Genomic DNA, 26174 nt, shown 5'->3' on the forward strand with positions numbered 1-26174 from the left:
CCCACCTTCGGCTGCAGGATCCTGGGGTCTTGGATGTATTCCCAGTCCTTGCCGTTTAGGCTGTAGGAGACTTTGAACTTGCGCACAAAGGCCCTGGCTTCCACGGCAGTGATGCTGTCCCCTCCACGGGCTCCCTGGATGATGACGCCCTTCACCGTCTTGGGGACTCCCAGGTCCACCTGAAGCCACTCCTCCCCCGGCTGGGCCTGGGGGTTCCGAGGAAACCAGCCCGAGCGGCTGCTGACCAGGCGGGCGGCACTGGGGCTCCACAGGTACTCCCGGGTGGAGGAGGCGGAGATCTGGGAGTCGGGGACGAGGCCCGAGAGCATGCCCATCATGTTGGAGCAGGGCGCGTCTGCGGAGAGGAGAGGGAGACACGAGAGGTCAGGGATGGTCCTGCTGACGTGGCGGTCACCCTAGGAGAGGCAGCTGCCAAAGATTATCCAGCCTTGTACGTCCATCCTGTGCATTTTGAGGCGGCGTGCTGCTGTGGTTAGGTTGGGAGCACACACTCGTGGAGTCAGCCAGCCTGGGCACATGGCCCGGCGCCGCCATTCATGAGCTGTGTCACCTTGGGTGAATTATTTCATCACCCGTGCCTCAGTTTCCTGGGATCTAATGTGGGGAAAATAGCAGCCCCCACCCCATGGCATTGTAGCAAGGATTCCAATAGCTACAATATAAAAGCACACAGATCAGGGCCTGGCACATGCAGTAAACCCACTGTTAGCTACTCATCTTCACAGCTCTCGACAGAAGCCAAAGGCCCCCCAGAGTGTGTGTTTGGCACACCCTGGTTGGTGACACCAGTCCCCAACTGACCTTCCCAGGGACACTGTTCGCAGAGGAACTCAGCTGCGCATCGAACTGCTTGTTGGATGATCCATTAGCCAAGCAGGTCAAAGTTGTCCTGGGGACTGGAACCGGGCCTTTCACTGCTACTCTGCACTGCCTCAGGCCTTCCCCACAGACTGTTCCTGTTACCCATGATGCTCTTCTCCTCACCACCAGACTCACCTTCTATTCAGCCCACCTCAAAGGGATTTCTCCAACCTGTCAACCAACAGGGAATGAGGTCTCCCCGGCCAATGTTCTCAGAGCTCCCTGTCCCTGTCCTTCAGACACACATTGTCGCTTACAATTACCCAGTGCCTGTATTTGTTTATCGTCTGTCTCGCCCACTACACTTGCCTGCAAGTTTCAGGACAGCGAAGACCCCCTGTGCTCTGCTGACACACAGCTGCCCCCCACTTGGTGTCTGTGGCGCGAAGGAGTGCGTGGGGGAGTGCATGAATCAACGGTGTTCGGGAGAGGCAGTAGAGAATATCCCTTGAGAACCTCTGCTCTCAATTCAAGCTGCTTGGATTCCAAGCCTGGCTCTTCCCTGACTGTCTAAGCAACTTCGCTTCCTAGAGCCTCAGCTTCCACATCTGCAAAGTGGGAGAGAATCGAAATGCCTATACCATCGATTCCTTAGGAGGATTATAACGCCAATCCCTCTTGCAGGCGCAGACTGGGACCTGGTGCATAGCTAGGCTGGCATGCCCTGGATGCTAGCTGAGCCTTATTCATCCAGATCGTTGTGAACATTTGCTGAATGCGAATCAACAAATCTGTCTTTTGCACAGTACAGCCAGAATGCTCCTCTGAAGCAAGGATGGAAAGGCTTCATGTTGCTCACTCGGGACGCACCATCATCAGGAGGAACTGTCCTTAGAGCAGGCCGTCACGCTTGGTAAGGGTAAGTTCATCGGAAAGAGGAGCCCCTCAAGTGAGGGCTTGCCCACAAGGGTTGCAAACACAGACTCAAACACCCCTCCCCTCCCTTGTGAGGATGGTGGCGGAGCAGCAATGTTGTGTTGCTCTAGGTAGCAGGAAGAGTAAGCTGCATAACATATAGATCTTGCATACAAAGCATGCATCCTGAATACAAAGTTGCATCCTGCAACAAGCATGCCTACTGAATGAAGGAAAAGATAAAGCATATGGGACACAGAGCGCTTGGCCAAGCCTTCTGGAAAGGTTGTATGCTGCGATCATGCAGCTTGCATGTGGCCGAGAGAGCGAGTGAGTGAGCGAGCAAGTGAGCCTAGGACCACCAGCTCCCTGACCTCAGCAGACCACGCCCCCCCTCCCCCTACCACCTCACCTGTGACCCGGCAGCCAAAGAGCTCCAGGCGCAGAGCGATGCCCGAGTGCCAGGTCTGGGGCCGGATCCTGACGAACCTTGTCAGCAGCGGCGTGTGGAGCTTGTTCAGAACAACCTCCGTGGCATCGGTGTTGGCTTGGAAGACCTGTGACAGGAGATGGGAAACCACCTTCCTGAAACCCCTGCCTATAGCTTCATCACTGGGGCAGTCTTCTCTGTCTGACGGGTGGGAAAGGTCTGCTGAACTTGATTTCCCTCAAGTTTAAAAATAATCAGTGGGTTTGTTATTTTGGGCACTTTGAGAAACATTGTGAAAAAAATGAATTTCTCACGCTGCTCTATCTTGAAAACAATAAACGCTTTTCACAAAAACTTTGGAGGGGAGAAAAATGTTGCCTCTGGGCTGGGAGCGCACAGAGGAAAGAGGCTGGAAAATGAAAACACTTCAGAAGTTGAGAAACAGAAAACAGAGCGTCCTTTAAAAATAGCACGGAGTGTTCATCTTTGGGGGTAGCAGGCCTTACTCAGTAGTATGAACTTGACACACTCTCATGGCAGACCTACAGAACATTTGCAAGGTGTCTTATCATTGTAAACTGCTTCAAAACGGTTTTTGCTGGTTACTTAAAGGCCTCCTCTGCTGTACGAGTGGGGGAGGGGCACAGCCTCCCCCAGTGCCCCTGCGTCAATCAGCACTTTGACGGTGCACTCTGGTCTTTGTTGTAGGGTCAGGGCTACACACAGTCCCTTGGAGTCCCGCTCTGGCTTCCTCTAGCTGCAGTCCCCGCCCTGTAATGAAATCCATCCCTGTCCCCAGCTGACCAATCTGTCGCTTATGGGAGGAAAGGCTTTTCAAAGTAGCTTCTGATCCAACATGGTAGAAACAAGTCCTACCTTACCAGATGGCTGAAATCAATAACCACCATATGGAACGTATGTTTATGGGTTTTTTTAAAAAAAAAACATTGTGCATTAAAAAAAACCCAGTAATTGGAGTAAGTATATGTGGTGTTCTCTTGGTTCACTGGATAAGGATCAAGGGAAAGCCAACCAACCAGCCAACCAACCAACCAACCAACCAGCCCACCGACCAGCCAACCGACCAGCCATTGCTTCTAAGTTAGACCTGTCCTACCTACAACAATCAAGTTACACTCGCTGCAACAGCAGTGAGTTCTCCTGGGAGAGGACGTCAAGGCCTCAGCCCAAGGTCCCCCAGAGCACGCTTTGCTGGTGGAACACCGGCGGGGCCAGGACAAGAGCAATGAGGAGGCCGGCATGGCAAAGCACACAGTATGGATGCAGCCATCTCTACGCACCCTGCGAGGTATGAATAGCCCCATTCGCTTATGACACTCATGAGGCTCTGAGGAGTTTGCCTGAGTCCACAGCCCTTGGGGTGTCTGCAGGCTTGTGAAGTCTCTCAGGCTGAACCTCAGCCCTCTTTTTGCATAGGCAGTGGTTTTCTTTATGGCTCAGACTCATGGAGCTAGAGTGGTGGTCTGTTGCTCTTTCTCCCGGTGTAAGTTTCTAATCCCACTATGGAATGACCCTGGGCAATAGTAAAGAGTGACACATGCTTAGAGCCAACAAGAACACCATCCTTTCTGCTCCACGAAGGGCAACTAGGAATTCTGCCATTTGGCAGCCTTGAAATCCACCCCCCGCCGCCCTTTCGCATTGCTAAGGTTAAGCGCTAGGGACACTTCATAAGGGACCACTGAGGTTGACACTGCATATCTTTGACTGTCAAGCGAGCACTGTGGCTTCCTCGAGACAACCGGAAGAGAGGACTACAGGAAACAGGTCTGCACTGGCCCCATCGCTTGCAGTTTAAACTCTGTTCCTGATGCTAAGCCCACCGATTCTGGGAGCTTCCACCCAGTTGGCTGCTCCCTCCCCTCCCTTCGGAAGTTCTTCTGCCCTGGTGGTCAGTTCCCATCTCGGCTGCCCTGCTGGCCACCAGGAAGACCCGGGGGAACCGCAGAGCATGCTTTTCCCTCAGGTTCGATTCTGCTGCCTCCTGCACCGTGACTGAGCATGAGAAGACAGGGCCTTCAGGGCAGCTGGCGGGGCTCGTGGATGAGTTCTGTGGGTAGTGCCCATGGGTAAGCGTCTACGTACTAGCTGAAAGGCTGGCAGAGTGAACCCACCCAGAGGCACCTCAGAAGACAGGCCTGGTAATATGCTTCATTTTCTAGGTCACATCCCAGGGGGTCGTTCTGTGTACACATGGGGTCACCATGAGCGTGACCAACAGCAACAACCAGGCAATAGAAGGAAAGCCGATGGGGAGAGAGCTCAGCTCCCCCTGTGACTTCTTAACCACGGAGAAGGGTGACCAGCTGAACTCCCTCCTGGTCCCCATCATTCGGCTCCCTGGGGCTGCGAGGAGGAAGGGGAAGGAGAAACTGCATCCGAGGACAAGGGATAAATCCATCCGCCCAGCATTCAGCTCGAGGCTTCCCAGCTGTTTTTCCTTTCTTCTCCCGTGGCAGGGAAGCGACAAAGCGGCACATTGCTTTCTAAGGATGGGTGCTGTCCCCACCACCGGACTGCTCCCCTCCGGGGAAGGTGTGGGTGGCTGTGCGTGCGGCCTCCGTCCTGAGAGGCGCAGAAGCTCCTTCACACGGGGCGGGGCACTTTATTTGCCACGTGAACACATAATTGGACTTTTGAGAGGATCTGAACTTTACCACAGCTGCGAATCCACAGCACACACACCATGCTGATACCGTTTAGAAGCACAGCACGTTTTATGTGTTTTTAATATCCAACTACATCTTATCTGACCCCTTCATTTCTCAGCCTTGGCAGATGCCGCCAAGCCAAGAAACCCTTTCTTCTCCGCCCTTCATAAGGAAGGAAGCGAGCGCGTCCTTGGCCAGCCTTGGGAGGACGATGCTGGCTCTCGGCAGAGCGTGTCTGCGCGTGGGCATGTGGGTGTGCACGTGGTGTCCCCTATGGCCACGGGCTTTGGGTGAGCTTCCTGGATCTTGGCCAGCCAGCGGTGGCCCTACTCTGGAAGGGGGACCCGCTGCAGGATTATCTACCTAGGCAACCGCCTGGCTGCTCAAACCAACGGGGCTCTGCCATTCCTCTGTGCTCAGCCTTCTCCTGCACCCGGAAGCAACCGAGGCGCTTTTCAGTGCGGCTTCCAATTATTCTTCATGACTCCCAGGCTACCTCCTTCGTTGTTTCTGCTTTGCTCCTGACCTTGTGCTCCTATCTGGAGACCCTGGAGGGACAGCATCTCCCTCACGTTAGTCAACCTACCACACACCCCTCTCTCTCCCTGTGAGTGTGGCGTCGTGGGCCGAGGGGGGCCCAATAACGCAAGAACATCACTGCACAAGGAGCCGGGGAACAGGCTCTGCTGCTAATGAGCTCGGAAGGGTGGCCATGGATCTCTAGCTCCCCCGGGGCCCCAATTTCCTCTCCTGCTAAATGAGGGGATTGCTGAGTTGATTTCTCGGGTCCTTCCCAGATTCTAAAGCTTTCTTAGCTCGCCGTTCAAACTGCCCCAAGAGCGCCCACTTAGTAATAGGGGCATTTCGGGGACACGCTGTCCCTTATAGTCCAAGTGCTTTTATAGACGAGTGCTGGGGGGGGGGGGGTTCTACACTTCAGATAGTGCCCAGGACACTCGGCAAGCATTCCACTCCTAAGGAGAATGCACCTGGTTGTTGAGTTGGTTCAATAACAATTCAAATTATTAATAGCAGAGAGTAATGAATCACAACGCCTTGGTCCTTACAGGTTGTCTTTCGCCCAAAGATATCAAAGAGCAATTTATGAAAATCCATTTTTAATGAAATATTAAGCAGTTTCTATTTCTCCTGGCCCAATGGACTTACCAGGTCTCTCCTTTTCTCTCGGCACCTCCCTATTTATAGCTGGGAAATGCTATCATATATTATACATCTTTATGACTTTCTCAATGCTTCTGCGGTTTCAGAAACCCCTTCATCTGTTTCCCTGAGATGGATTCTTGGCTCTCAGTCCAGTCGAGGCAGTGCGAGGTGAGGGGCTGTGTGCGTGGGAAGCGGTGCCAGCAAAGTTGTTTTAGTCCCTCTTCCCTGCGGACCCCCTGAGTCACTCTAGGCAAATCAATAAGCCTTACCTACCCTGGGTTTCCCTTCAGGAAATAATGTCAATAGCAGGCTTATAGACAGATGCCGAGGGGTTCCTGCCCTCACCTGCCCTCCCTCTCTCTGCGGGCTCCCATGCCCTCTCGGCACCCAGGGCAGACGTTCGAGCGAAAGCAAAGCCACAAATAACTAATGGGTCTTCGGGCCACTGGGAGGGCTCAGGTTCTGAAAGCCATTAGGTCCCAAGTCCCACCTTGAAGCCAAAAAACTTTCAGGGGATAACTTTGCGGGGAGAGAGCCCAGTGCTGTGCAAACCCAGCGGGCTGTCAGTGTGTCTCACATCCAGATAGGCATCGATCAGCCATCATGATCACATTTTCACATCTGCTTTAAGAGCTGACGTCACAGTGGACCCACCTTTTTATTCATTTTAAAAGGAAAGTTCTAAAGTGGTTGTGGCCAAGGTGACCGCTGTATTGTTGTTTTTTAAGAGATGGGGGTCGTGACTGCTGTAATTATTAAAGAAACACACATGCATACACACACGATGCAGAAGCTGAGTTGACCACTAAGAGATCTGTCAGCGCACGTCTGATAAAGGGGATTTAGAAACAATGCAGCGCACACAGTGGGTTGGTTGACCCATGAGGCACCTTGCTGAATTCTGAACAGGATCCAACATGCTCCAATTGATTTTTGAACCCTTCGTTTTGATTTTAGTAAGACAGAATCTGAACACCAGTACCATATCTCGGGCTTTCTGATGTGTATCTCTGGGGGTTGGGGGGGCAGGGGACACCTACCAACTCAATCGGTTGCTACCCACCCTCCCACTTTGGCTTTCATCCACAGCCCTCAGGAACGGACACTCAACCTGCTTGACCATGTCCATGGGCCTGTAAGGAGCGGACTCTGTGATACAATATATCGGAGAAGGATACAGGGAAATGCATACAAGCCATCCACCTGGAAGTCATCACAGCTGCTCTCCAAGGCTCGCTTTGCCGCTTCCCACCCCACTTCTCGTCCCAGCCACCCCTCCCTTGCTGACCCTCCCTATTGAGCTCGTCAAAGACCACACATGGACATCTGCAGGCTTCTTCTTCGTAGTTGTTTGCCATCCAGCATACGGTGGCCCCAGAGCAACCCTATAGGACAGAGAAGACTGCCTCATGGGGTTTCCTGGGCTGTGGTCCTACCAGAGTCGATGGCCAGATCTTTGCTCTCACAGAGTTGTTGGTGAGTTCGAACAGCTGACCCTTCTGGGAGCAGCCAAGGGCGGGCCCCCTTTGCCACTGGGGCTAGGATTGGAGGACACATTTTCTGCCTGCCTAAATTCCTCTCTGTTTGCCTTCAACACTCAGGTGCCCAGGCCAGGGTAGGAGCTAGGAGTCATCAGCCCTTCCTGGGAGTCTGGAGTAGCAAGGGGGCAGGGGGGGGGGCAGTGAGAGGATTTCTGTCGGTCTCTGGGTGGCTGAGCAGAAGGAGGCAGGTAAGCAGGTGGCATTATCTGGCAGTGTGACCTTCACTAGACTGGGGCAGTCTCTCTTCACCGGCGCCGGCGCCCGCCGACTGGAGCTGGGCTTCAGTACTCTGCCAGCACACACCTGTCTCTGCATTCCCTGTGGTGTGACCTACAGTTCAGTCCGACGGCGCGGTAAATATCTGAACGCGGTCAGCTCCAGGGACTGCCGAGGAGGCAGGGCCTTTTTTTCAAAGGACAACACCGTGCTGGAGCCCCGAGGTGGAAATCGTGTGTGAAGTGTTCTTCCTTGCTAAAAAATTAATAAATATTTCTCTCCACTGATAAATGCTTCATCACGTCCAAAGTCCTCCTTCCCCATCTTCTTGGTCCAGACTGTCGAGGTGGAGGACAAACCAGGCGGGAGGGAGAGAAGAGGTGGCAGCGGGCAGGGCGGGTGCCTGGGAAAGCCAGGAGCCACCGGCTCAAACCAAGTCTCAGCCACAGGCATGGGGACGCATCCTGATAGCAGGCCGGCCGGCGGGCCTGTCCTCCCTCGCTCTCTTTGCATTTTCCCCCAAACCAGCCACCGGCTCGACATGTAAAAATAAACGATTAATCTGAGAATGCCATCCTCCTTAATTAATTGGTTGCACCAAATAGGCAAGAGGGGGTGTTACACTGGGGGAAAATGATGTTAAGGTAATGGGTACCCCCCTCCACTGTTTATAAATTATGGGCCTGTCAAGTTCTCTCTTGAAACTCCCCCTTACCGATTAAAAGAAGAAGAAGAATTAAAGCTGCAGTCATTCTAGTGACTGGGAGCTTAGCCAGATGCAGCGTCAGAAGGGATGGGCCTGACTGTATGTACGTGTTCCTGTATACACATATGGGTGTACAGACACAAACATGTAGACACACACATGCATATGCATCGTACATGAGATGGAGAACAGAAACAGGGCCCAGAACGCTGGCTCGAAGCCATGCTCAGGTATCCCCGGGGTGACCTCCTCTGGCCTCCTCCATGGCCGGGGCCGATTTGGTCATCAGACAGTGCTCCCCACATAATGGGAGAGGAGAGGAGAGGAGTGTGTCATGGCCGTGGGGTGGGGGGAAGTGTGCATCCCCAGCTGTGTGTGTGCCTCGAGGGGCCCACTAGATTCACTGCAGGATTAGGTTACCCCCATGGCGACAGTGAGCCCAGGAGCACGGCATGCTAACAGGATTAGGGTTTCAGGATTTGAGACAGGAAAGCATCAGGAGAGGAGAGGAGGACAGTGCAGGCAGGGATTTGGGGCTGGGGGGTAGGTGTGGGGAGGGGGTGGGGGGTGGCTCCAAGCAAGGACCCGGTTGGTCGGGAAGGACAGCGCCCCTGTAAGGGTGGAAAAGACTGCACAGACTAAGCACGATACCAAACGTCTACGAAATAGCTCCTGCAACACTGCAACATGCATGCCGACCTTTCTAGAAGGTGGCTTAAAACTCCCAGGTGGGACAGAAGAAGGCGGGAGTGTCTGGGGAGTGAGGTTCCCAGGCATGCCTGCCACCTGGGTTCCTCTCCAGGTGGAATCTCAGCGAACCACAGCATGGGGCACCCACTCATCTAGAGACACTGGCGTTGGGGTAGGAAGACTGCTTCCACAGCCACCCAGGCACATCACAAATCCCACCTCCATCCGCTGCTTTGCTCTGCCCACTGGCCTCTATGCATGGGGGTTCAGGGTGGGGTGGGGGGAGAATGGCCCCGGGAGCACGAAGACTTTTGCCTCACAGCTGTGAGGTGGGAGGCTGGCTTCAGCTCCAGGAGACAGCAGGTCACTGCCCCCGGGGAATTGGGTGAAGCCCGGCTCATCTCGGGAGTCTGAGAGGGAAAAGGTTCCAAGCTTATGTATAATGAAAATGTCCCTCGAGCTTCCTAAGTGCAGAGACTAAAGGTCTGAGCTCATCCCATGGCAAATGAAGAAGCGACAAACTTAATTACCTAGGGCCCTGGGTTCTCCTCCATTATAACTGAGGGAGGCCGGTCAGCTAGGGGATGGACTTGAACATGGACAGGCCACTGGCCCATCTTAGAATATACAGAGCCCTTGTGTGTGGTGGGGTGGGTGGGGTGGGAACGGCTGCACGACTCAAGGCCAATGCCCGTTTCTAGCTGGTCCTCCCTCATCTTGTGCTGACAAACAAAATTCCCTCAACACAGAGGGAAAAAGAAAAGCTAGTGCACTCATCAAGAGGCTTAGCTTTGTTATTTTCTTTTCAAATGATTCGATGAAGGAGCAATTTCTCCGTTCACAGGAAAGGGGGGCCAGCGAGAGTCCACTTTATAAGGCAGCTCAGGTCCAGGCATCACCAGATGTAAAAGCAATGCCCGGATGACCTATAACGATGCTTTCCTGACCCGTGATTCTGACAGAGGCAGACGGACAGTCCCACTTTGTAAATGGTAACTTGCTTCTGCTCAAGGAGAGCCTTGTGGGGTGAGTGCCTTCATGGTGCCTACAGAGCCCAGGGCTCCAGGTGCCTCGTCCACAGCAGCTGAAGCCTCGTCCCACTTGGGCAGACAGAAATGCCAAGGTGGGAGCGGGTTCAGGAAGAACTCACCAGGGCCACAGCGGTGAGGGCCCTGAGCGGGCAGTCACACCGCTTCACAAGTTAGCAAACCGACATGGAGGTCTGCATTCTTGCTCCCCGATCATCTCCCATCATCTCGCAGGGGTTTCCAACCTGCCGCCATGCATTTTAAAATGATTCGCTTTCATTTCGAAAATAAATAGAGGACTGAGAATGTTTGAAGTGGAGTGTTTGCTTATTTGTTTGGAAAGGATGTGGCCAAGTCAAACAAACAGCAAATTCTTCCAACGCTACCTCCCCATGATTCCAGGCAGAGGCCCAAACGCAGTACGGTCACACAGGCGGCCCAAGCTCGGCTGGCCTCTGGTGTCCACGGTAGCCGAGGCTATCGGCATGAAAGTGCGCAAGTCGTTGACAGTGGACTGGCTATCTGAGAAGGCACTGTCCCTCTGATGGCAACATGACAAGGCAGGCCTGGGTCTGATCACCATGGAGAGCCCTGACTGGGAAATCAACGCCTGGCGACCAGGCGCCTTCAAGGGGGACTCCTGAGGTCCCCTCGGTCCCTCGGGCAAATTACTTAGTCTCTGAGAGCTTCAATCCCACAGTCTGGGAAATGCTGCTAAATTCTGAAGCGAAGAAGCTGGTGCCCGAGGGGCTCGGGAGGCCTTTATTACATTAATATGTTGAGCTTAGTGCATCTCTGTCACTCTTTACTGGGTCATTCTGAGAACGCCTGGACCCAGCCCGACCTCATTCCGATCCCTGCATCCTCAACCTGCCCATCAGCGTTCAGCGAGCAGCCCCGACACACTCCGCTATCCCAAATTTCTCCGTAATACATCATCGTAGCCCCAGGAGTCTGGGACCAGCAGCCAGGTAGTCAGAGATATGCCCACAAGGACAACGGTCTCTCTGGGTGCCACGTCCCCTTGTCTAGACAGGAGACACGGTCCCTTCTCCCTGGCTCAGCCTATCCCTCCGGTACACACTTATGGAATCAGCATCTCTGAGGGGGGCAGGACCTCAACCAACCTCCATGGCTTTGAGAGCAACTCATCTTTCGCCACGTACCCCATCTTGGTCTGTGTATATGTAATTTGGTCTATAATTATAGGTATATGCACACACACAATAACCAACTACTATTGTATGTACAACATTATGTCTATGTCTGGGGCGTTATTCTACAGCTGGTGAAACCCAAAGCAGTAGTTTTTGCTTGTGGTTTCTGAAGAAATGTATGTGAGGCAATTTGTATAATCTGAGTGAGCACATGCGCTGGAAATGGGTTCCATCAGGCGTACAAGCTCTCTGCCTTGTGGTTATGCCATAAATATGGATAAGGAGGGCCCGCCCTCTACGAACATCATCGGTTCCATATTACGGCATGTGCAACTGGGTGAGGCCTGGGGGTGCGCCATCCATGTGGCCTGCATCACGGGGCTGCATGTGACTAGGATGCTTTTGTACCCCGGAGATGGTCTGATCACCTTTCTCATAGGCTGCCTCATTGGTACCTGTTGATGAAGAGAGACCAAGAAGAGGCTGGCTCGGTGGGTGGAGGAGAGAGTTCCTTAGTCCTTTTTGCTTCATGGTAGCAAGAAATCATTCCCCCAGAGATGTTCACTCTTGCCTTAGCCCAGTCCGGGGTTCAAACTGTAAACAGTGTTTTTGCCAAGAAATGGCAGACACACACACACACACACACACACACACACACACACACACACCCCACTTTGGAGCATTCATTAATGTTGTTTTTCTCTGGTTTCTCCAATTCCCTAGTCTTCCGTATACTGCATCAGTGTTGGCAGTGACCAGGGAATTGAAAGGAAGTTCCCACATTTCTGCCCCAAACACACCCTTTCACACCCTTGGAATGTTGAAGCCTTCCCTCTGTACTGCCGAGCAAAATGGGCTACTGCCCCCCCATCTCTGATCTGCTTGGGTTCCAGGACCTGCTGACTGAGTCTCACTCTCAGTCCCGTCACTTAGCACCAGCTAGCTTGGCACGGTGCCCACCATCCAGCAGCAACGAAGATTGCTCAAGGATGGCACCCAGGGTGGATGAAGCCTCTCCCCTCACCGCCTCCTACTGCCCTTCTCACCCCGCCTCCCCCTCATGGCATCGAATCAAACTGCGGCAGACTTGACAAATCTATTTGGCACGGCTCACTCAACTACTTCAACCGGCATGGCGCTGACGTACCAAGAACAGGGTGAAATCTGCACACTAAATACAGACATTGGGAGATCTGCTAAGGAGGGGCAGCAGAGACCATCCTGCCAGTGGGACTGGGGTGGTCTCTCCCACCACCCACCACCCCGAGGTGGGTGAGGGAGAGTTAGGGGTTGAAACCTAATTGGCAGACTCTCTACTTCCCTGTCTGCTCTGGGTACCCGAAGAGTGAGCGTGCCCGGTGCAGACAGAGTGCCTTTTCCCGGCCCCCACTTCCTTTATGTGGACCAAACTGAGTCCCTGAAACAATTCAAGTTACCTCTTGCCTTTAGGGAAGGAAATATAGCCAAGGGTGGGAAGAGTAGTTGAGGGAGGTTGGGGGTGTTTGTGTGGTGGTGGTGGTGGTGAAGAGAGAGAGGTGTCTAAGATGAAGACATTGAGAAGAATGATTCTAAAGGAGACCACAAAGCTAAATTCAATTCTGAGGAAAATCTTCCTGAGAAGAGGTCCGAGGGCGGAATGACTCGCAGGGACAGAGCCAGGGAGGGCTGCAGTCTATCAAAATGTGCAGTGCTAAGGTATTTCCAAAAGCAGATTTCCTACAAATGGTGTTTAAAATAGCATCCCGGTCCATCTGCGAGCTTTTAAAATGAGCTTAGGCTACAGTATCCCTCTGGCCAGAGCTGCTTAGTCATTGAGCTTGGAGGGGGTGCTGGTCAGGTGAACTGCCTTCTCCTTCCCAGGGGCCCATTGTGACGCTGCGGCTGGCCCTCACCTGCCTGAGCAGAGCTTCAGCGTTCTAGCCGCTTCCCCTTGAGATGGGCGGGTGGTGTGTGTGGAAAAGGGCTGAGGGCTCAGAGCTCCTGGCACCCTCTGCATTCCCCACCAGAGTTTGGCAATGCCTCCAGAAACCAGCGCGTCAATGTGGGGAAACCTCCCGATTCCCAAGCATTTCTTTCTTTTTTGGAGACCTGCTATCTCTAGAAGCTATACTTCTCAGACGAATGGTGCCATGTTACTATGGTGATCTTAAATTAAAAATAACAACAAACCTGACACTTCAAAACTCCTGTCTCCCTGGTGAAAGAGCAGCAGCATTAACAGGCAGGGCTCTCTGGGCCAGGCGTGTCCAGCTGCACCGGGAACATGCTGGTTTGGGGCAGGAGCTTTGGGAAGGGGCTGGGGCACCCCTACACTTGGCCCTTGGCTCCCTTTTGGACGATTCACAACAAGGCAGACCCCAGTCCTGGTGGCGCTGTGCCATGGTCGTAAGAGGAGAGACCCGTTCTCTACCTGGCCACTACCCTTGCCAGAGGATATGGAAGGTGTCTGGTCATTCCCACACGTCACGGTCAGCCCACCAACTGCCCCTCTTGCAGGGCCACCCTGACATACCCTCAGGTGAGCCCACCTGCTGTTTCCAATAAGCCCCCCCATGGACTTAGGGGGGCGGCACCAGCACAAGCAGCTCATTGCCAGAAGGCCCTGCTTCTTCAGAACCCCGAATCCCACATACTCATCCATCCATCCGTACAACGAAAACCTGAGTAGTCCACCCGGGCCCCACCTCCGGGCGCCATCGCCAACACTGAAGGCAGCAGCCAGGAGCATCCGGGGGCTCGCTGCCAAGCGTGACTGCCAGCTCAGATTCTGTCTCCCAGCCACACCGAAGCTCATCTCGTTCTTTACGCGCCTCTTTCTTCTCGGGGACATTGTGATTCCCTCTCAGGATTTGTGCCCTTTCATTTCTAGACCCCGGCCACTCATGAACTGCTGCTTCACGCGGTTTTGTGATTGTTTGCCCAGCATGAGAAGGGACTCAGGCCATAAATGCTCAATGACTCTGGTATGGGGAGACCCGGGCTGGGAAAGCATTTTCTCCTTCATTGGCAGTCAGAGAGCACACCGCAAGCTCTCCCTCACTGCGGTGCCGCGGGGATGGCAGCCAAGCTGCTGGAGAAAAGGCGTTTTCCAATCACTTTAGCATAAGAAAGAATATTTGCAGGGCAAGCATCTCCCTTGCTTCCATCAATTATTTGAGTCCAGCTTAGCAAGGCCTTCTCCCACCCACCCACGTGGAGCTGAGTTGAAGCTCCTCCAGCCCCACCGGTTTGGTACGCCCTGAGCGGGGATGGATTTACCTTGTGGTTCTTGCCATGTCGGTACATCATCCAGTCTTCTCCATTGGTACTGACTTCCAGCTTGTAGGACTTGACGTAGTACCCATTCTGGGTCTCCCTGGAAATTGCCCCCTGGGTGGCGATGGCCGTGACCAGGGTCAGAAAGCGCAGGTCCACCTGGGCGAGAGAGGTGGGTGAGTAATGGGCCCACCACTCCCAACACGGGGAAGCATCTTGACTCTCATTTACAGGACACAGCTCGCCACTCGTGGCCGAGATCCACTCATAATGCACTTGTACTTGGTATCCGTTTGTTGATCTGATCACATATAAGTCAGTGCACCATGTATTTGCGCCTACATCGAACACCTTGCGCACGCACTCGGAGTCTCTCTTTGTTCAAATCTGAACGGACCCTAGGACGTGTGTCTTCGAGAAACCACTGAGCATCTAGAACTGTGTGCTCTCGCCCCATGACCCTGTGACCTTCCTTGGCCGGTGAAAGTAGATGCTGCTATCAAGGAACAATGACTAGATCCACCCCACTCCACTCCAGGCCAATTCAAGCCAATTCACTTAGGACCCTCCAGTTGCAAAAGCTGCAGCTCATGGCTCCCACCCCCTGCCCCTCAGCCCCCTAATCACCATTGTATTTTTAGTTGTTTGGGTCATGAAGGGGTCAGAGGGCCTCCAAGCAATTTGGCTTATGCACCAAGTCCTGACCTTGTGCTCTATGAAGAGACTGGCCAACATTTGGAGGCCCAGCCCCGCCCCCCTCTCCCACCACAACACTAACCCCATTTGGAAATTGCCAGTTGTCATCCCTTGGCCGAAGCGCCCCTTATGTGTTGACCAAAATTTAGCCAAGTCTCACATCGACTTGGGCAAGCACCTGCGGGATGGCTACTACTTGGCGCAGCAGTCTCGAGCACTCAGAGAAGCGCGTGATGCCAAGCGCCCCTGTCTGTGTGACTTCACAGGTGGAGCAGTGAAGGACAGTATGTGATGAAGGGCCAGGAAAGAGGAATGAAATCAGTGGAATGTGTCGGAGAGCTCCTTACTCCTGATTATGCGGGAGAACGTTCTGGAAGCTTTGCAGGTTGAGAAGGATTTGGGGGAGATAGGCAAATCAGGACTCCCAGAGGTTTGTCAGCAGCCTTTCTGCCCTTCCTGTTGTCTGCCCTGTGATGGCCACCTTAAAGCAGGGTCACTGTGTCGCATCAGAGCCAGGACAGGCTTGTCCGTGGCTCACAGGGCTGACCACCGTGTGTCAGAGAGTGTAGCTGCTGTAGTCTGGCACCAGCAGCTTGTTCTTGCCTTGCTTACTTCTTCCCAGGGGATGAGAACCGGACCCAGCTGTCGGGCAAGGGGAGACGACCCATCACACACGGCGAGCTTTATCCAGAAGGAAAGCAAGCATGAGTCTGCAAGGCGGCTGCGGCCTTACGTTCGTTCATTCCTGGTGGAGATGCATTCTCCTGGGGTGCTCGGCCAGCTGTGTGCAGAACGCCTCTTCCCAGTCAGGTTCTCCCCAAATAGCCAAGATCAGGAGGTGCTTCATGCTCATGCTCACACTTCAATAAGCCCGCCCTGAGGAAGATGCCAGACACCCCAGCCCCCCACCCCCTCACCCCCCGGGCAATCTCTGATGCCATGAATGAGGAAGGAAGTTCTGGATCTGTGTATAGAATGGTTTGGGGCCTTCCGTCATGATCACAAACAGCATCTCCTGCCTCCCGGTCAAACGACTTCTCCAAGCCTGGTCCTTTCCACATGGGCGGATGGAGATGCTCGCTATTTCATCCAAGCATTTAGGACACAACCTTTCTATCTGGTACACACTATTTTTTTAAGCGAACGAACGAATGGAGTTCTTACCTATGACATTGTTTGCTTTCTCACCACTCCCCTGCCCCATCACCGCCCCCCCCACCACCCTCTGGCATCCGAGTCAGTACCTGGAGATACTCCTTGCTGGAGTCCAAGTTGGGGGTCCAGCCATTATCGTCACCATGAAGGCGGCTTTGTTGAGGAGTCCACCTCCCGTCCGTGTAGGTAGAAGATGCGCTGATCTGTTCATTGGCAATCCGGCCAGACTCCATTCCCAGCGGGGCATTACACTGAAAGTCTGGGGCATGGAGATAATTCAGGTAGAGTTAGGCCTCTCACCTTCAAACTCCCAGGACACTGAGACGCTGCTCCCTTCCAGGGACAAGTCCATGCAGGTACTCCCTCATCTTACGAGCCTAATTATACACTCACATGTAGAGAAACAACTACACCTAGTTTAGAGGACTTGACAACCCCTCTGGGTCTGAAAGAAACTGAGTTGGACCTACAAGAAACCAGGCTGTGAATAAATAAGAACCATGATACAAATTAAAAATACAATCTAGGGTGGCTGCAGGCTATGGATGCTCATAGATGCCAGATGCACCGTGACTGCAATACAGGTAAACTCCAGACCGACTCCTGGCAATTTGGGTGGGCTGGTGCATCGTGGGAAGCCTGCTTCATTAATAAACACCCAGGAGGCACGTTTGCTTCTTTCTTTCCCTCAACTGTCTCCTGTGTTCTGGCACAAAGGACAGACATTACAAAGCACAAGGACCTGGCTGTGGGAGACCTCTCTATGAGCACTTGCATGTCACTCTACAGTCCTCTGCACCGCATGTCTGGGCAAATGAACCCAGAAGTCACTTACTGTAGACACGCGCCATCCGTTAAATCGCTGTCCTTCCCGTGGCGACCGTGGACACTGATCAATATTTGTGTGTGCCTGTGTCTGATAAGGGCCAGCAATCTTTTCCAGGTATCAAACCTATTCTTTAGCTCGGTGACTGCGCAGGCCATTTGCAGAACCTGGTGCAATTTGCAGTACCGCTTCTTTGTCACTCAATCTCGTCGAGGACTCAGATGGAAAAAGCAAAGGCAGCAGCCAGAACAAAAGCCAGCCATGCTCCTGCAGCCCGGGCTCTGCGCGTGTTGTTACGCGTGTGGCCTGCTGTCGACCACCTAGGCAACATTCTCCGCACGCCCAAGTGTTTCTTGACTGCTATACATTGTCTTTTTAACGTCCTATATGGAGGTGACAGAGATCAGAAGCCATGTGTGCATGGGAAGACGTAGCTCATGACCAGAGACTGAGGGGGCTTGTCTGTTTGACCACAAATTGCTTGGGAGCTGGATGCGAACTTTATTTCTTCAGTGCCAATAGACGGAGAGTCTACCAAGGCCAGAGTGGTCCAGTGTTTCACATAATATATCTATATCTTTATAGATAGATATAAAGAGATCTAAAATTATGTAAATAGAGGGATATAAAAGTGCTCCGTGTCATGACAATGGCCACTGAGTCTTGGGGAGGGAGAAAAAGGGCTCCGTCCTCAGAAATGTTAGCCCAAGAGGTGACTTGGTCACTTAGAAACAGTGGATCATCTTAATATTCATAGATGAGGAAATGGAGATTTGAGATGAGCACTGTCCCGGGAGTCACTAACTCGGTGTAACCACACACAGATACATTCCATAAGAGGAGCAGGCGGCTCGATGTTCTCTTTGTTTTTCTTCTCTTTCCTGTCCTACGTTCCATTGCCTCCAGAAACCCCTTTCTTTCAGGCACAGAAACATTTCTGGAAACCTTTGAGCCATCACCCCATACACCTTGTGAATTAAAAGGGCACCCCCAAACTGTCCATTACCCTCCCTCTAAGAACCCACCCAAGGATCTGGAACTTGAACCTGCCAGGGGAGTTACTGTACCGCAAAGAAGGGACGCTCTCAAAAGACTCTGGAGACAAGGTCATCACTGCCTGATTCTGACTTCTTTCCCTCATCAGAAACTCTGCACCCACTTAGCATCAAGCGCCCACCCAACACCCCCTCCCGACCTCCCTTCTCTTGTGTGTTTGCCTGTTGTAGCTATTTCTTTCAAGTCAACAGTTTCTCTTTTCTCCTTGGTCTCTGCCTGGCAAGAGGATGTGGCTCCCATCCCTGGGACTCAGGACGACACCGCCAATTCAGTTGAATTCCCATCCCCTTCTCTCAGCGGCAGCCTGCCTCTCTTCACCAGGACAGCCTCACAGCCCAGAGCGGGTCCCCACTGGCCAACTCACTCTCGAGCGGCTCCTGCGGAACCAGGTAGTAACGTGCAGAGAAGCCGTCCTTGGCCACCGCCATGTCCGTGTGAAAGGTCAGTGAGAGGATCCCGGTAGATGAACGGAGCTCAGAGGGCGTCTTGGTCCCACAGTATTTGCCAATCAAGGGCCCAACTGGACATGCAAGAGAAAGACACCAATGGAAATGGAAATGTCAGACACCGAAGTCAATACATTCCCCTTCCCACCCCGCGGGACTCACATTCCACAGGGCACCACTCGGCACTCTGATATCAAAAGAACAACCCAAAATGTGCTTTGAGGACGCGTCTAACTTTGTTCTTTCCCTTGACGAGCTATTTCCCTGGAGCAGCCTCGTCTGTGTTCACAGCCTGGGGAGCGGGGCAGGAGGGCTGCCATTATGGTACCTGGTTCACAGAAGAAGGCTTCAGAGAGGCCGTGTGACTGTTCCTTGTTCACACAGCTAGGAAATCGTAGCGCCGGGGCTCAGAACCCCATTTCCCTGACTACGTCGTGGGCGCTCCCCCAGAAAATAATGTCGCTCGTCTTCCTTCGATTGGAAACCCCTCAGAATGACTACCCAGGGAGAGACTGGATGCCTTGCAGACGCTGACCGAGCCCAAGAGTTTTGTAACACGGTCTCTACCTTAAAAGTACAGGCTCCTCCTGACCTCGGGGAGTGCCTTTTCCACAGTTATAACTATATTAAAATAGGTACAATTATAGTACTGATGATGATGATGATGAGCGGAGCTACCTTAGAGCAGTGGTTCTCAGCCTGTGGGTCATGAGCCCTTTTGGGGGGGCGGTGTTGAACGACCCTTTCACAGGGGTCGCCTGATTCATCACAGTAGCAGAATGACAGTGATGAAGTAGCAATGAAGATAATTTGATGGTTGGGGACACCACCACGCGAGGAACTGTCTGAAAGGGCTGTGACGTGAGGAAGTTTGAGAACCGCTGGTCCAGAGGTCAGATGCAGACAGTTGCCCAGCTGGTCCACAGCAGACTCTTCAGACCCGGTGAAGCTGGCCCTAGAGCTCTGTCAGGGTGTAGGTTGGCCACCATGTCACTTTCTGTGGAAATCCCCAGAACTCGGCGTGGAAAACAACATCCTCTGTCGGTTGGTCCGAGTACCTACTTGATCTTTGACCCTTCTCTAAAGAAACGTCCCTATGTAAAGTGGCCGCCTCTGGGCAGCTTTTCTCAGCTCTTCATCCTTGGCTAAGGAGAAGAGAAAGTTATCTGGGGTCACAGAAGGACCCCGAGCATCTTTGAAGTCTTTGTATTCAGTTTTTCAATTGTGATTAAGGGCAATTAACAGGCAAAGGACCCACTACGGAGCAGGGGCCCTGTGACAGCCTTTGTCACTCACTCACCATTTGGAATGCCATCCCAGATGTCCAGCCAGTCGTATTTGCAGTCTCCCTCTCCCACCTGCAAAGGGTCATGCTCCAGGTCAAAGGTCAGAAACTGGAGGATGATCTCCATCTTGGGCTTGGCTAGGATCGTGAAGGTGCAGTCCAAATTGTGTGGGTATTTTTCGGGGAACCCAGGAGACTCGATGGTCCCGTTGGGGCTGGTGAAGTTCTTGGAGCAATCTTCGGATCCTGTGTGATAAAGAATCACATCGTGAGGAGATAGAAGTGCCCGCCTTTCTTTGCTGCCTCTCTGCATGGGTTATTTAAATGTTTGGGGCCCGATCCCCCTACTCATGAGGGGTGTTTTTTGTTTCCATTGAAGTGGCCCTCGAAGCAACATACATCCTCAAGTCTAACCCTCTTCAGGATTGGAATTGCAGAGGCGCAGCTGGCTGGCGCAACATATCAGAGAAAGAGCAGCAATTGAGGAATTTGGGGGCCAGCATAGAGAGACGTGTGTTATGTGTATGTGTGTGTGTGTGTGTGTGTGTGTGTGTGTGTGTGAGAGAGAGAGAGAGAGAGAGAGAGAGAGAGTGAGAGCCAGAGAGACAGAGAGAGACACAGAGAGAGAGATGGATTCTGTTCGAGAGAGGAACAGAGTCTTCTTTCTCAATTACTCAGCTGCTTGCTCCAGAAATGTAAGTTATTTCAATCCTTAAGGAAGGCTTGCTGATTGCCAACGGAGAAAACAATGTTACCCCTTATTTATTGCTGACCTCAACACTGGCCCCTATTGTACCACAGCCAACTAAGTGCCCCCTTCTCCCTCCAAGACCCAAGGTGCCTCAGGGGAGGGGCAAAGGGGCGCTCGGGTCTCATTCATGTCATGACTATATTAAAACCAGCGTCTCTGTAGTGGTCAGACAATGAACAATCAACGTTTTTAGCCGGTGGATCACAGCGGGGCGCTGGGGATGTGAAAGGCCGCTCCAGCCGCAAGTTTGGAAAAATGCAGCAGTGTATTGACATTTGGAAGGCTTCTGGTCCTTTTGTGATGGGGCTGGCCTTGTTTCTCTCCCCGGCGCTGGTGCCTGCTTTCCTGGGACTCGGGCAGGCGTCCTTATTGAATGCCCCACACATTCACTCCTCTGTGCAGGCTCCGACTGCAGTGGGAGTCTTAAAAGGATTACAGCCACCGTGTACCTCCAAATGCCCCTAGGGGGAGTCCTATTAAAAGGGCCCTCCCGGTGCTGGAACCCAGCCGCCCTTTGGCAAGGCAGAACCAGCAGTGCTGGGCATTCACCAAGGCCCAGGACACACGCGGAGGCAGCGAGAGCTGGCGAGCCTTGGATGTAAATGCGGCACAATGAGAATTGCTTTCAGTACGTTCCGATTTTAAAAAGAAGGTGGGGGGTGGGGGTGGGGTGGTTCTATGAGAAGAATGCGATATACCCTTAAGCATGAAGGGAAACACACAGAGAGAAATACTAGATAAAACCAGGTGTTTACTGGCACGGAGTGTCCCCTGGGACTTTGCTGGGATGTAACTATGTGATGTCAATACCCTGATCTTAGCCCGAAACGATGTCCTCATCCCCGCCTCCTGGAGCAGGCCTCTCTGTTAGTCTCTTTATTGATATCCGCTTTCTGGAAAGCGGCAAATGTCTGGCTGGCAAAAGATGCCATGCAAATGGTGGGGGAGGGGAGAGTGCCACTTGCTTTAGGCCCAGTCTGGAAATTCAGATACCAGCTCCCTACACGTCCATCACCTCGGCCCTTCGAGCCAGCAGGTGAGGGTAGGGGACCCACAAGGAACTTCTTCAAGGACTCTTTAGGGTTTTCCAGGCCACATGTCAGAGGCACCTCACGCCATCACTGGGGACATGGTGGCAGGGGGGCAGGTCCAGGGCAGCTGAGGGGGGCAGCTGGGCTGGGGAGGAGGGAGAGGGGAAGGCAAGGCAGCCTCCACCCCAGCTTTGATTACTATTGGCTGGATGGACCTCCTGTGGGCTGCCTCTGGGGCTCAGGGGGTGAGGCAACTGGGCCAAGCCAAGCCAGCTGGCAGGTTTTCAGGGTGCCCGGAAGAATTTCTGAAAAGATTAGAGTTTATGGCTGCCTCAGTCCGGCTGGGAGGAATTCACCCTAGTCATATCTGACTGAGCCAACTGGGGCAGGCGCCCTGACACTTTCTCCTAGAGGTCTCTATCGTCCAGCCCTCCGGGGACGAGGGCCATTCCCTGGCCCTGGCAGCGGGGATGGGGGGGGGGAGCAGTACAGGGTTTATGGAGGACTGTTTGGCCCCTTCCACCTACGGGGACAGGTTTTTCCACAATGCACATTTATCCAGCGAATCCCCAAAAGCCTGGAAAAGGAAGATTCTAAAGTACACAGGGACTTGAGGTCCTGCATGGAAAGAAAATGTCAACCTCAGACACTTAAGACCAAAAACAAACCAAACAAAAAAACCCATAAAAATAATGCCCCCCCCCCCAAACACACACACCTGTGTATCTCTGGCACACGGCTACACATAGATAATCTATCCTCTGGCTTATTCTGAATGATGTGGAATATAGTTCCATCTCAAAATCACCTGTCTCTGAGAACCCATCATTTGTCTCTGTTCACCCCATCTCACAGTTTGGAGTACGATGAGATCAAAGTGTCAGGAAGAGGAAAGGGCTGAATATCAAATGCTGAGATAAGAGTTGAGTGTTGCAGAAATCCACCTAATCCAAAATGCTTTTTTGGGTGGTGGTGGTTTAAAAAGATCCAACTTTGGTTTTCAATGATGCAGTTGGCAAACAGACAGGTTCCCTCGATGCTGAGATTGTCCACAGAAGCCGAGAGGTTCTGTTATGGTGAATGGTTTCATCCCAAAGGCTCTGGTGTGGAAAATGCCCACACCATGTCTTTCAACCGTTCAAGAGACAACGCTTCTGAAATCAGAAGAAACCACCTGCGTTGCATAAAGAGATGTAACAACACGGCATTTTCAACGGTTTGACCGCACAAGGAGGGGCAGGGGCACTGCAGGGTTTGTGGGTCTGCACATGAGCCCAGAGTTTCCGTTTCAGAAAAGCCACGGCACTAGGAAAGAAAACTTGATCTTGAACGATATATGGTCAAGGGAGAAGCAGAAAAGAAACATGCTTCCCCATTGTCTCGGGCGCCGAGGTGCCTACATCCTCTTCTCGGTTTTGCTTATGCTGTGGGGAGCTGTTTTGGTTTTCCTTTGCGTAGGTGGCCAGCCCCAATCCCTAATCAAACTCACTGCTACCAGTCGACTTAGACTTACAGTGAACCTAGGGGACAGGGTAGAACTGCCCTTGAGGATTTCCGAGACGGTAACTCTTTATGGAAGCAGAAAACCTCATCTTTCTCCTGTCAAGTGGCTGGTGGCTTAGAACTGCGGATCTTGGGGTTAGCAGCCTAGCGTGTAGGCCACGATGCCACCAGGGCTCCTGTCTAGTAACACAATAAAGATAAACCAAACCAAGAGCTGTGAAGTCAATTCCGATACATGGGGACCCCGTGCGTCTCAGGGTAACTGTGCTCTACAGAGTCTCCCAGGGTGTGACCCTGGGGAAGGAGAGACCAGCAGGCTTTCTGCTGAAGTGTGCCCGGTGATTTCAAACTGCCAACCTTTCACCTGCTAGCCCAGGGTCTCACCATTTGTGCCACGGAGGGAGTCATCTGCTACATGTAGACTCTTTCATACACTGCTTTATTCAAGGCAGAATGGAACTCCCACTCCATTCCATTTACATATCTATTCCAGCTACATGCCCACTGTCTGTGCCCAAACTGAGCCTGTCTCTCAGTATGACTCTGTAGGAGGGCCTCCCTCGGCCAAAGTGCCGTCTTGGCGGGTTCCTGCAGTCTGCCGTATCGCTCGTTAGATGCGTCCAGACAGTCCCCAGACTTGTGTGCAACTCACAGTTATGAGCCAACTCTGGAAAGTTATATTAAAGCTTTGAGGTACATAAAATAGTTGCTAATAACAAATGGACAGTACTTTGCAATCCGCATGAAAGCATTATTATTGTGATACTAAAAGCATCATTATTACTATTACGATACTAAGCTAATGATGCTTTAGCGTATCTGAAAGGGTTTCCTTAATTTACTTATGCAGAGAAAGGTACACTACATACTGAGACGCACACTTGACTAGCGGGTGTTGGCTTCGGCCGTTCTGAACCAATGCACAAATGGGGCTGAAAGACGAAGGGACAGGGCTCCTCCGTATGGGTGTTTACAATTCTCCTTTCTTTCTCTGTGTCAATCTGACACACGAGCATAGCTGTGTTTGTTTGAACTGCTGCAGCGTATTCATGAGTCTCTTTCGGGTTCTGCGGGTGACGTTGACATTGCGTGTGTTCTCGCAGGGCCCCAGCAGTGGGGATCATGGCACCTGGCGGAAGGATCATCTTCTGTCTGAGCTGAGGATTCCGCACCCCTGTGTTTCATGGGCGCTTCAAACAGGAGAGGGATGGCCTGTGAAGCGGCACGGTTGGGGAGGTTGCGTGTGGACCTGGGGGGCCCACGGAGCTGTCCTTCTTCTTCCTTTGTGACCCTTGTTGGCACAGCTGCTCCCCGCTAGAGCCATCTCTTCCTTCTGTGGGCCATCTCCGTCGAGAAGGCAGGCCACTGCTTCCCCCGAGCCCAAGCTTCTTCCGTGGCCAACACCCACTGTTCCCAGCCAGCCATGGGCTTGCTGCCTCTCTGAAGTCCTGCTTTAGCCTGGCCTCACATCAGCAATGCTGGATGCTGAGTTCTTTCTACCACCCACTTATTCGTTTGGAGAGGGTTCCCGTTCACTTTGTCTGTGGCTTTTTGGAGAAGATGGGGGCCATCCCTTGAGACATACAAAGTTGGAAGGCTTCAACCTAGAGCTTCAGAGGTCCTGTTGTCCTTCACTGTTCACTGTGTCTTCCCTTGGTCAGTTCTCCGGAACACGCTGCTTACAGCCGCTTTCCTTCCAGGTCAGAAAAGGCAAGCGGAGTGGCAGTTTGTGCACCAGGGACCCACCACCTTGTTGTCCAAGCGACACTTCAGGTATCCTGCTCCCCACTTTGTCAAGTCGCTCCACGACTCTGTCAGTATCCTGACCACGCAGGTCAATCCCACCTCCACGGGGTGTTCAGCTCATTCTGCCTCGTGTTACAGTTTCCCAGGCAGTGTACACACCTACCTGTCCAACAGCAGCGACAGGACGGTGCTATGAGGCAGTGTTGACTGATCAGCCCCCACATCTGCTGTTGTCCTTAGCTGCGGCTGAGTCAGGTCCTGCATCATCCTCGTGGGGGTTGTGGAGTGGGCTGTTGTGATGTGTCACGTTTTCACTCACTGGTTCTCTGAAACTACGATCAGGTGTTTCTTCCTAGTCCGTCTTAGTCTAGAAGCTTTGCTAAAACTGGTTCAGGCACATAGCAGCATGGAAGCCTCCGCTGGCCCCCAAAGTCCAGAGGGCAGGATGAAACTTGGAGCTCCCTCAAGGAAGGCAGGAAGGCTGCCATAGGCCCCCCACTGCCCCAGTCACCCCCCACCAACCCCCAAATTGCCCTTCACCTGCCCCACTGAGCAGGATAAACTCCCTTCTCTCTCCCCCACACCTCTTCAGTGAGCAGAGCACGGTAGTCCATGGGCGCGTGGGGGCAGTGATTGATTCCTGGCTGACGGGACTGGAGGGAAACACAGATTCAGCTATTTGGGAGCCTCATGCCAGCCCGAGCCAGCCTGGTCGCACACATTCTGTCACTCTGTGGCCCCTCCGCCATCAGGAGCACAGTGGCCCAGACTACTCACGCCTGCAGCAGAGGGACCTTCTTGGGGCACGTTCCCGGGACCAGCAGGGTGCCCCTCTGACTGCACACAGCTCCCTGGGTCCCCGCTGCCCCCAGCCACCCTTCCTCGAACTGCATGTTCTTGTGTTCACGCAGACACAGCCAACAAATATTTATAGCCTGGGTATAAAAAGTGCGCTCAGCAGCTACCACTTGCTTTCAAGAAGTGTTTTGTGAAAAAGAAAATATGTGAATAGTTCCCCTCACACTGAACTCAATAGGCGCCGGTCTCAGGCCTCTCGATGACAAGGCTGAGCCCTCTCTTTTG

The 26174-nt window shown here is 52.9% G+C and overlaps 1 protein-coding gene across 4 annotated transcripts in view; it reads right to left on the reverse strand.

Annotated features, from left to right (window-relative positions):
* The window catches only part of NRP2 (neuropilin 2), a 130636-nt gene that overhangs the window by 61161 nt on the left and 43301 nt on the right, over positions 1–26174 (reverse strand). For all 4 annotated transcript variants that reach the window (XM_075530360.1, XM_075530361.1, XM_075530362.1 and 1 more), the window contains exons 4-9: positions 20076–20306; positions 18694–18849; positions 16537–16706; positions 14600–14755; positions 2150–2294; positions 6–355 (exon numbers count right to left, since the gene is read on the reverse strand). In XM_075530360.1, the coding sequence (XP_075386475.1) occupies positions 6–355; positions 2150–2294; positions 14600–14755; positions 16537–16706; positions 18694–18849; positions 20076–20306 (1208 nt within the window). The remainder of the gene's footprint in view (positions 1–5; positions 356–2149; positions 2295–14599; positions 14756–16536; positions 16707–18693; positions 18850–20075; positions 20307–26174) is intronic.

This window comes from Tenrec ecaudatus, chromosome 13, assembly GCF_050624435.1.
Source record: "Tenrec ecaudatus isolate mTenEca1 chromosome 13, mTenEca1.hap1, whole genome shotgun sequence".
NCBI classification, from domain to species: Eukaryota; Metazoa; Chordata; class Mammalia; order Afrosoricida; family Tenrecidae; genus Tenrec; species Tenrec ecaudatus.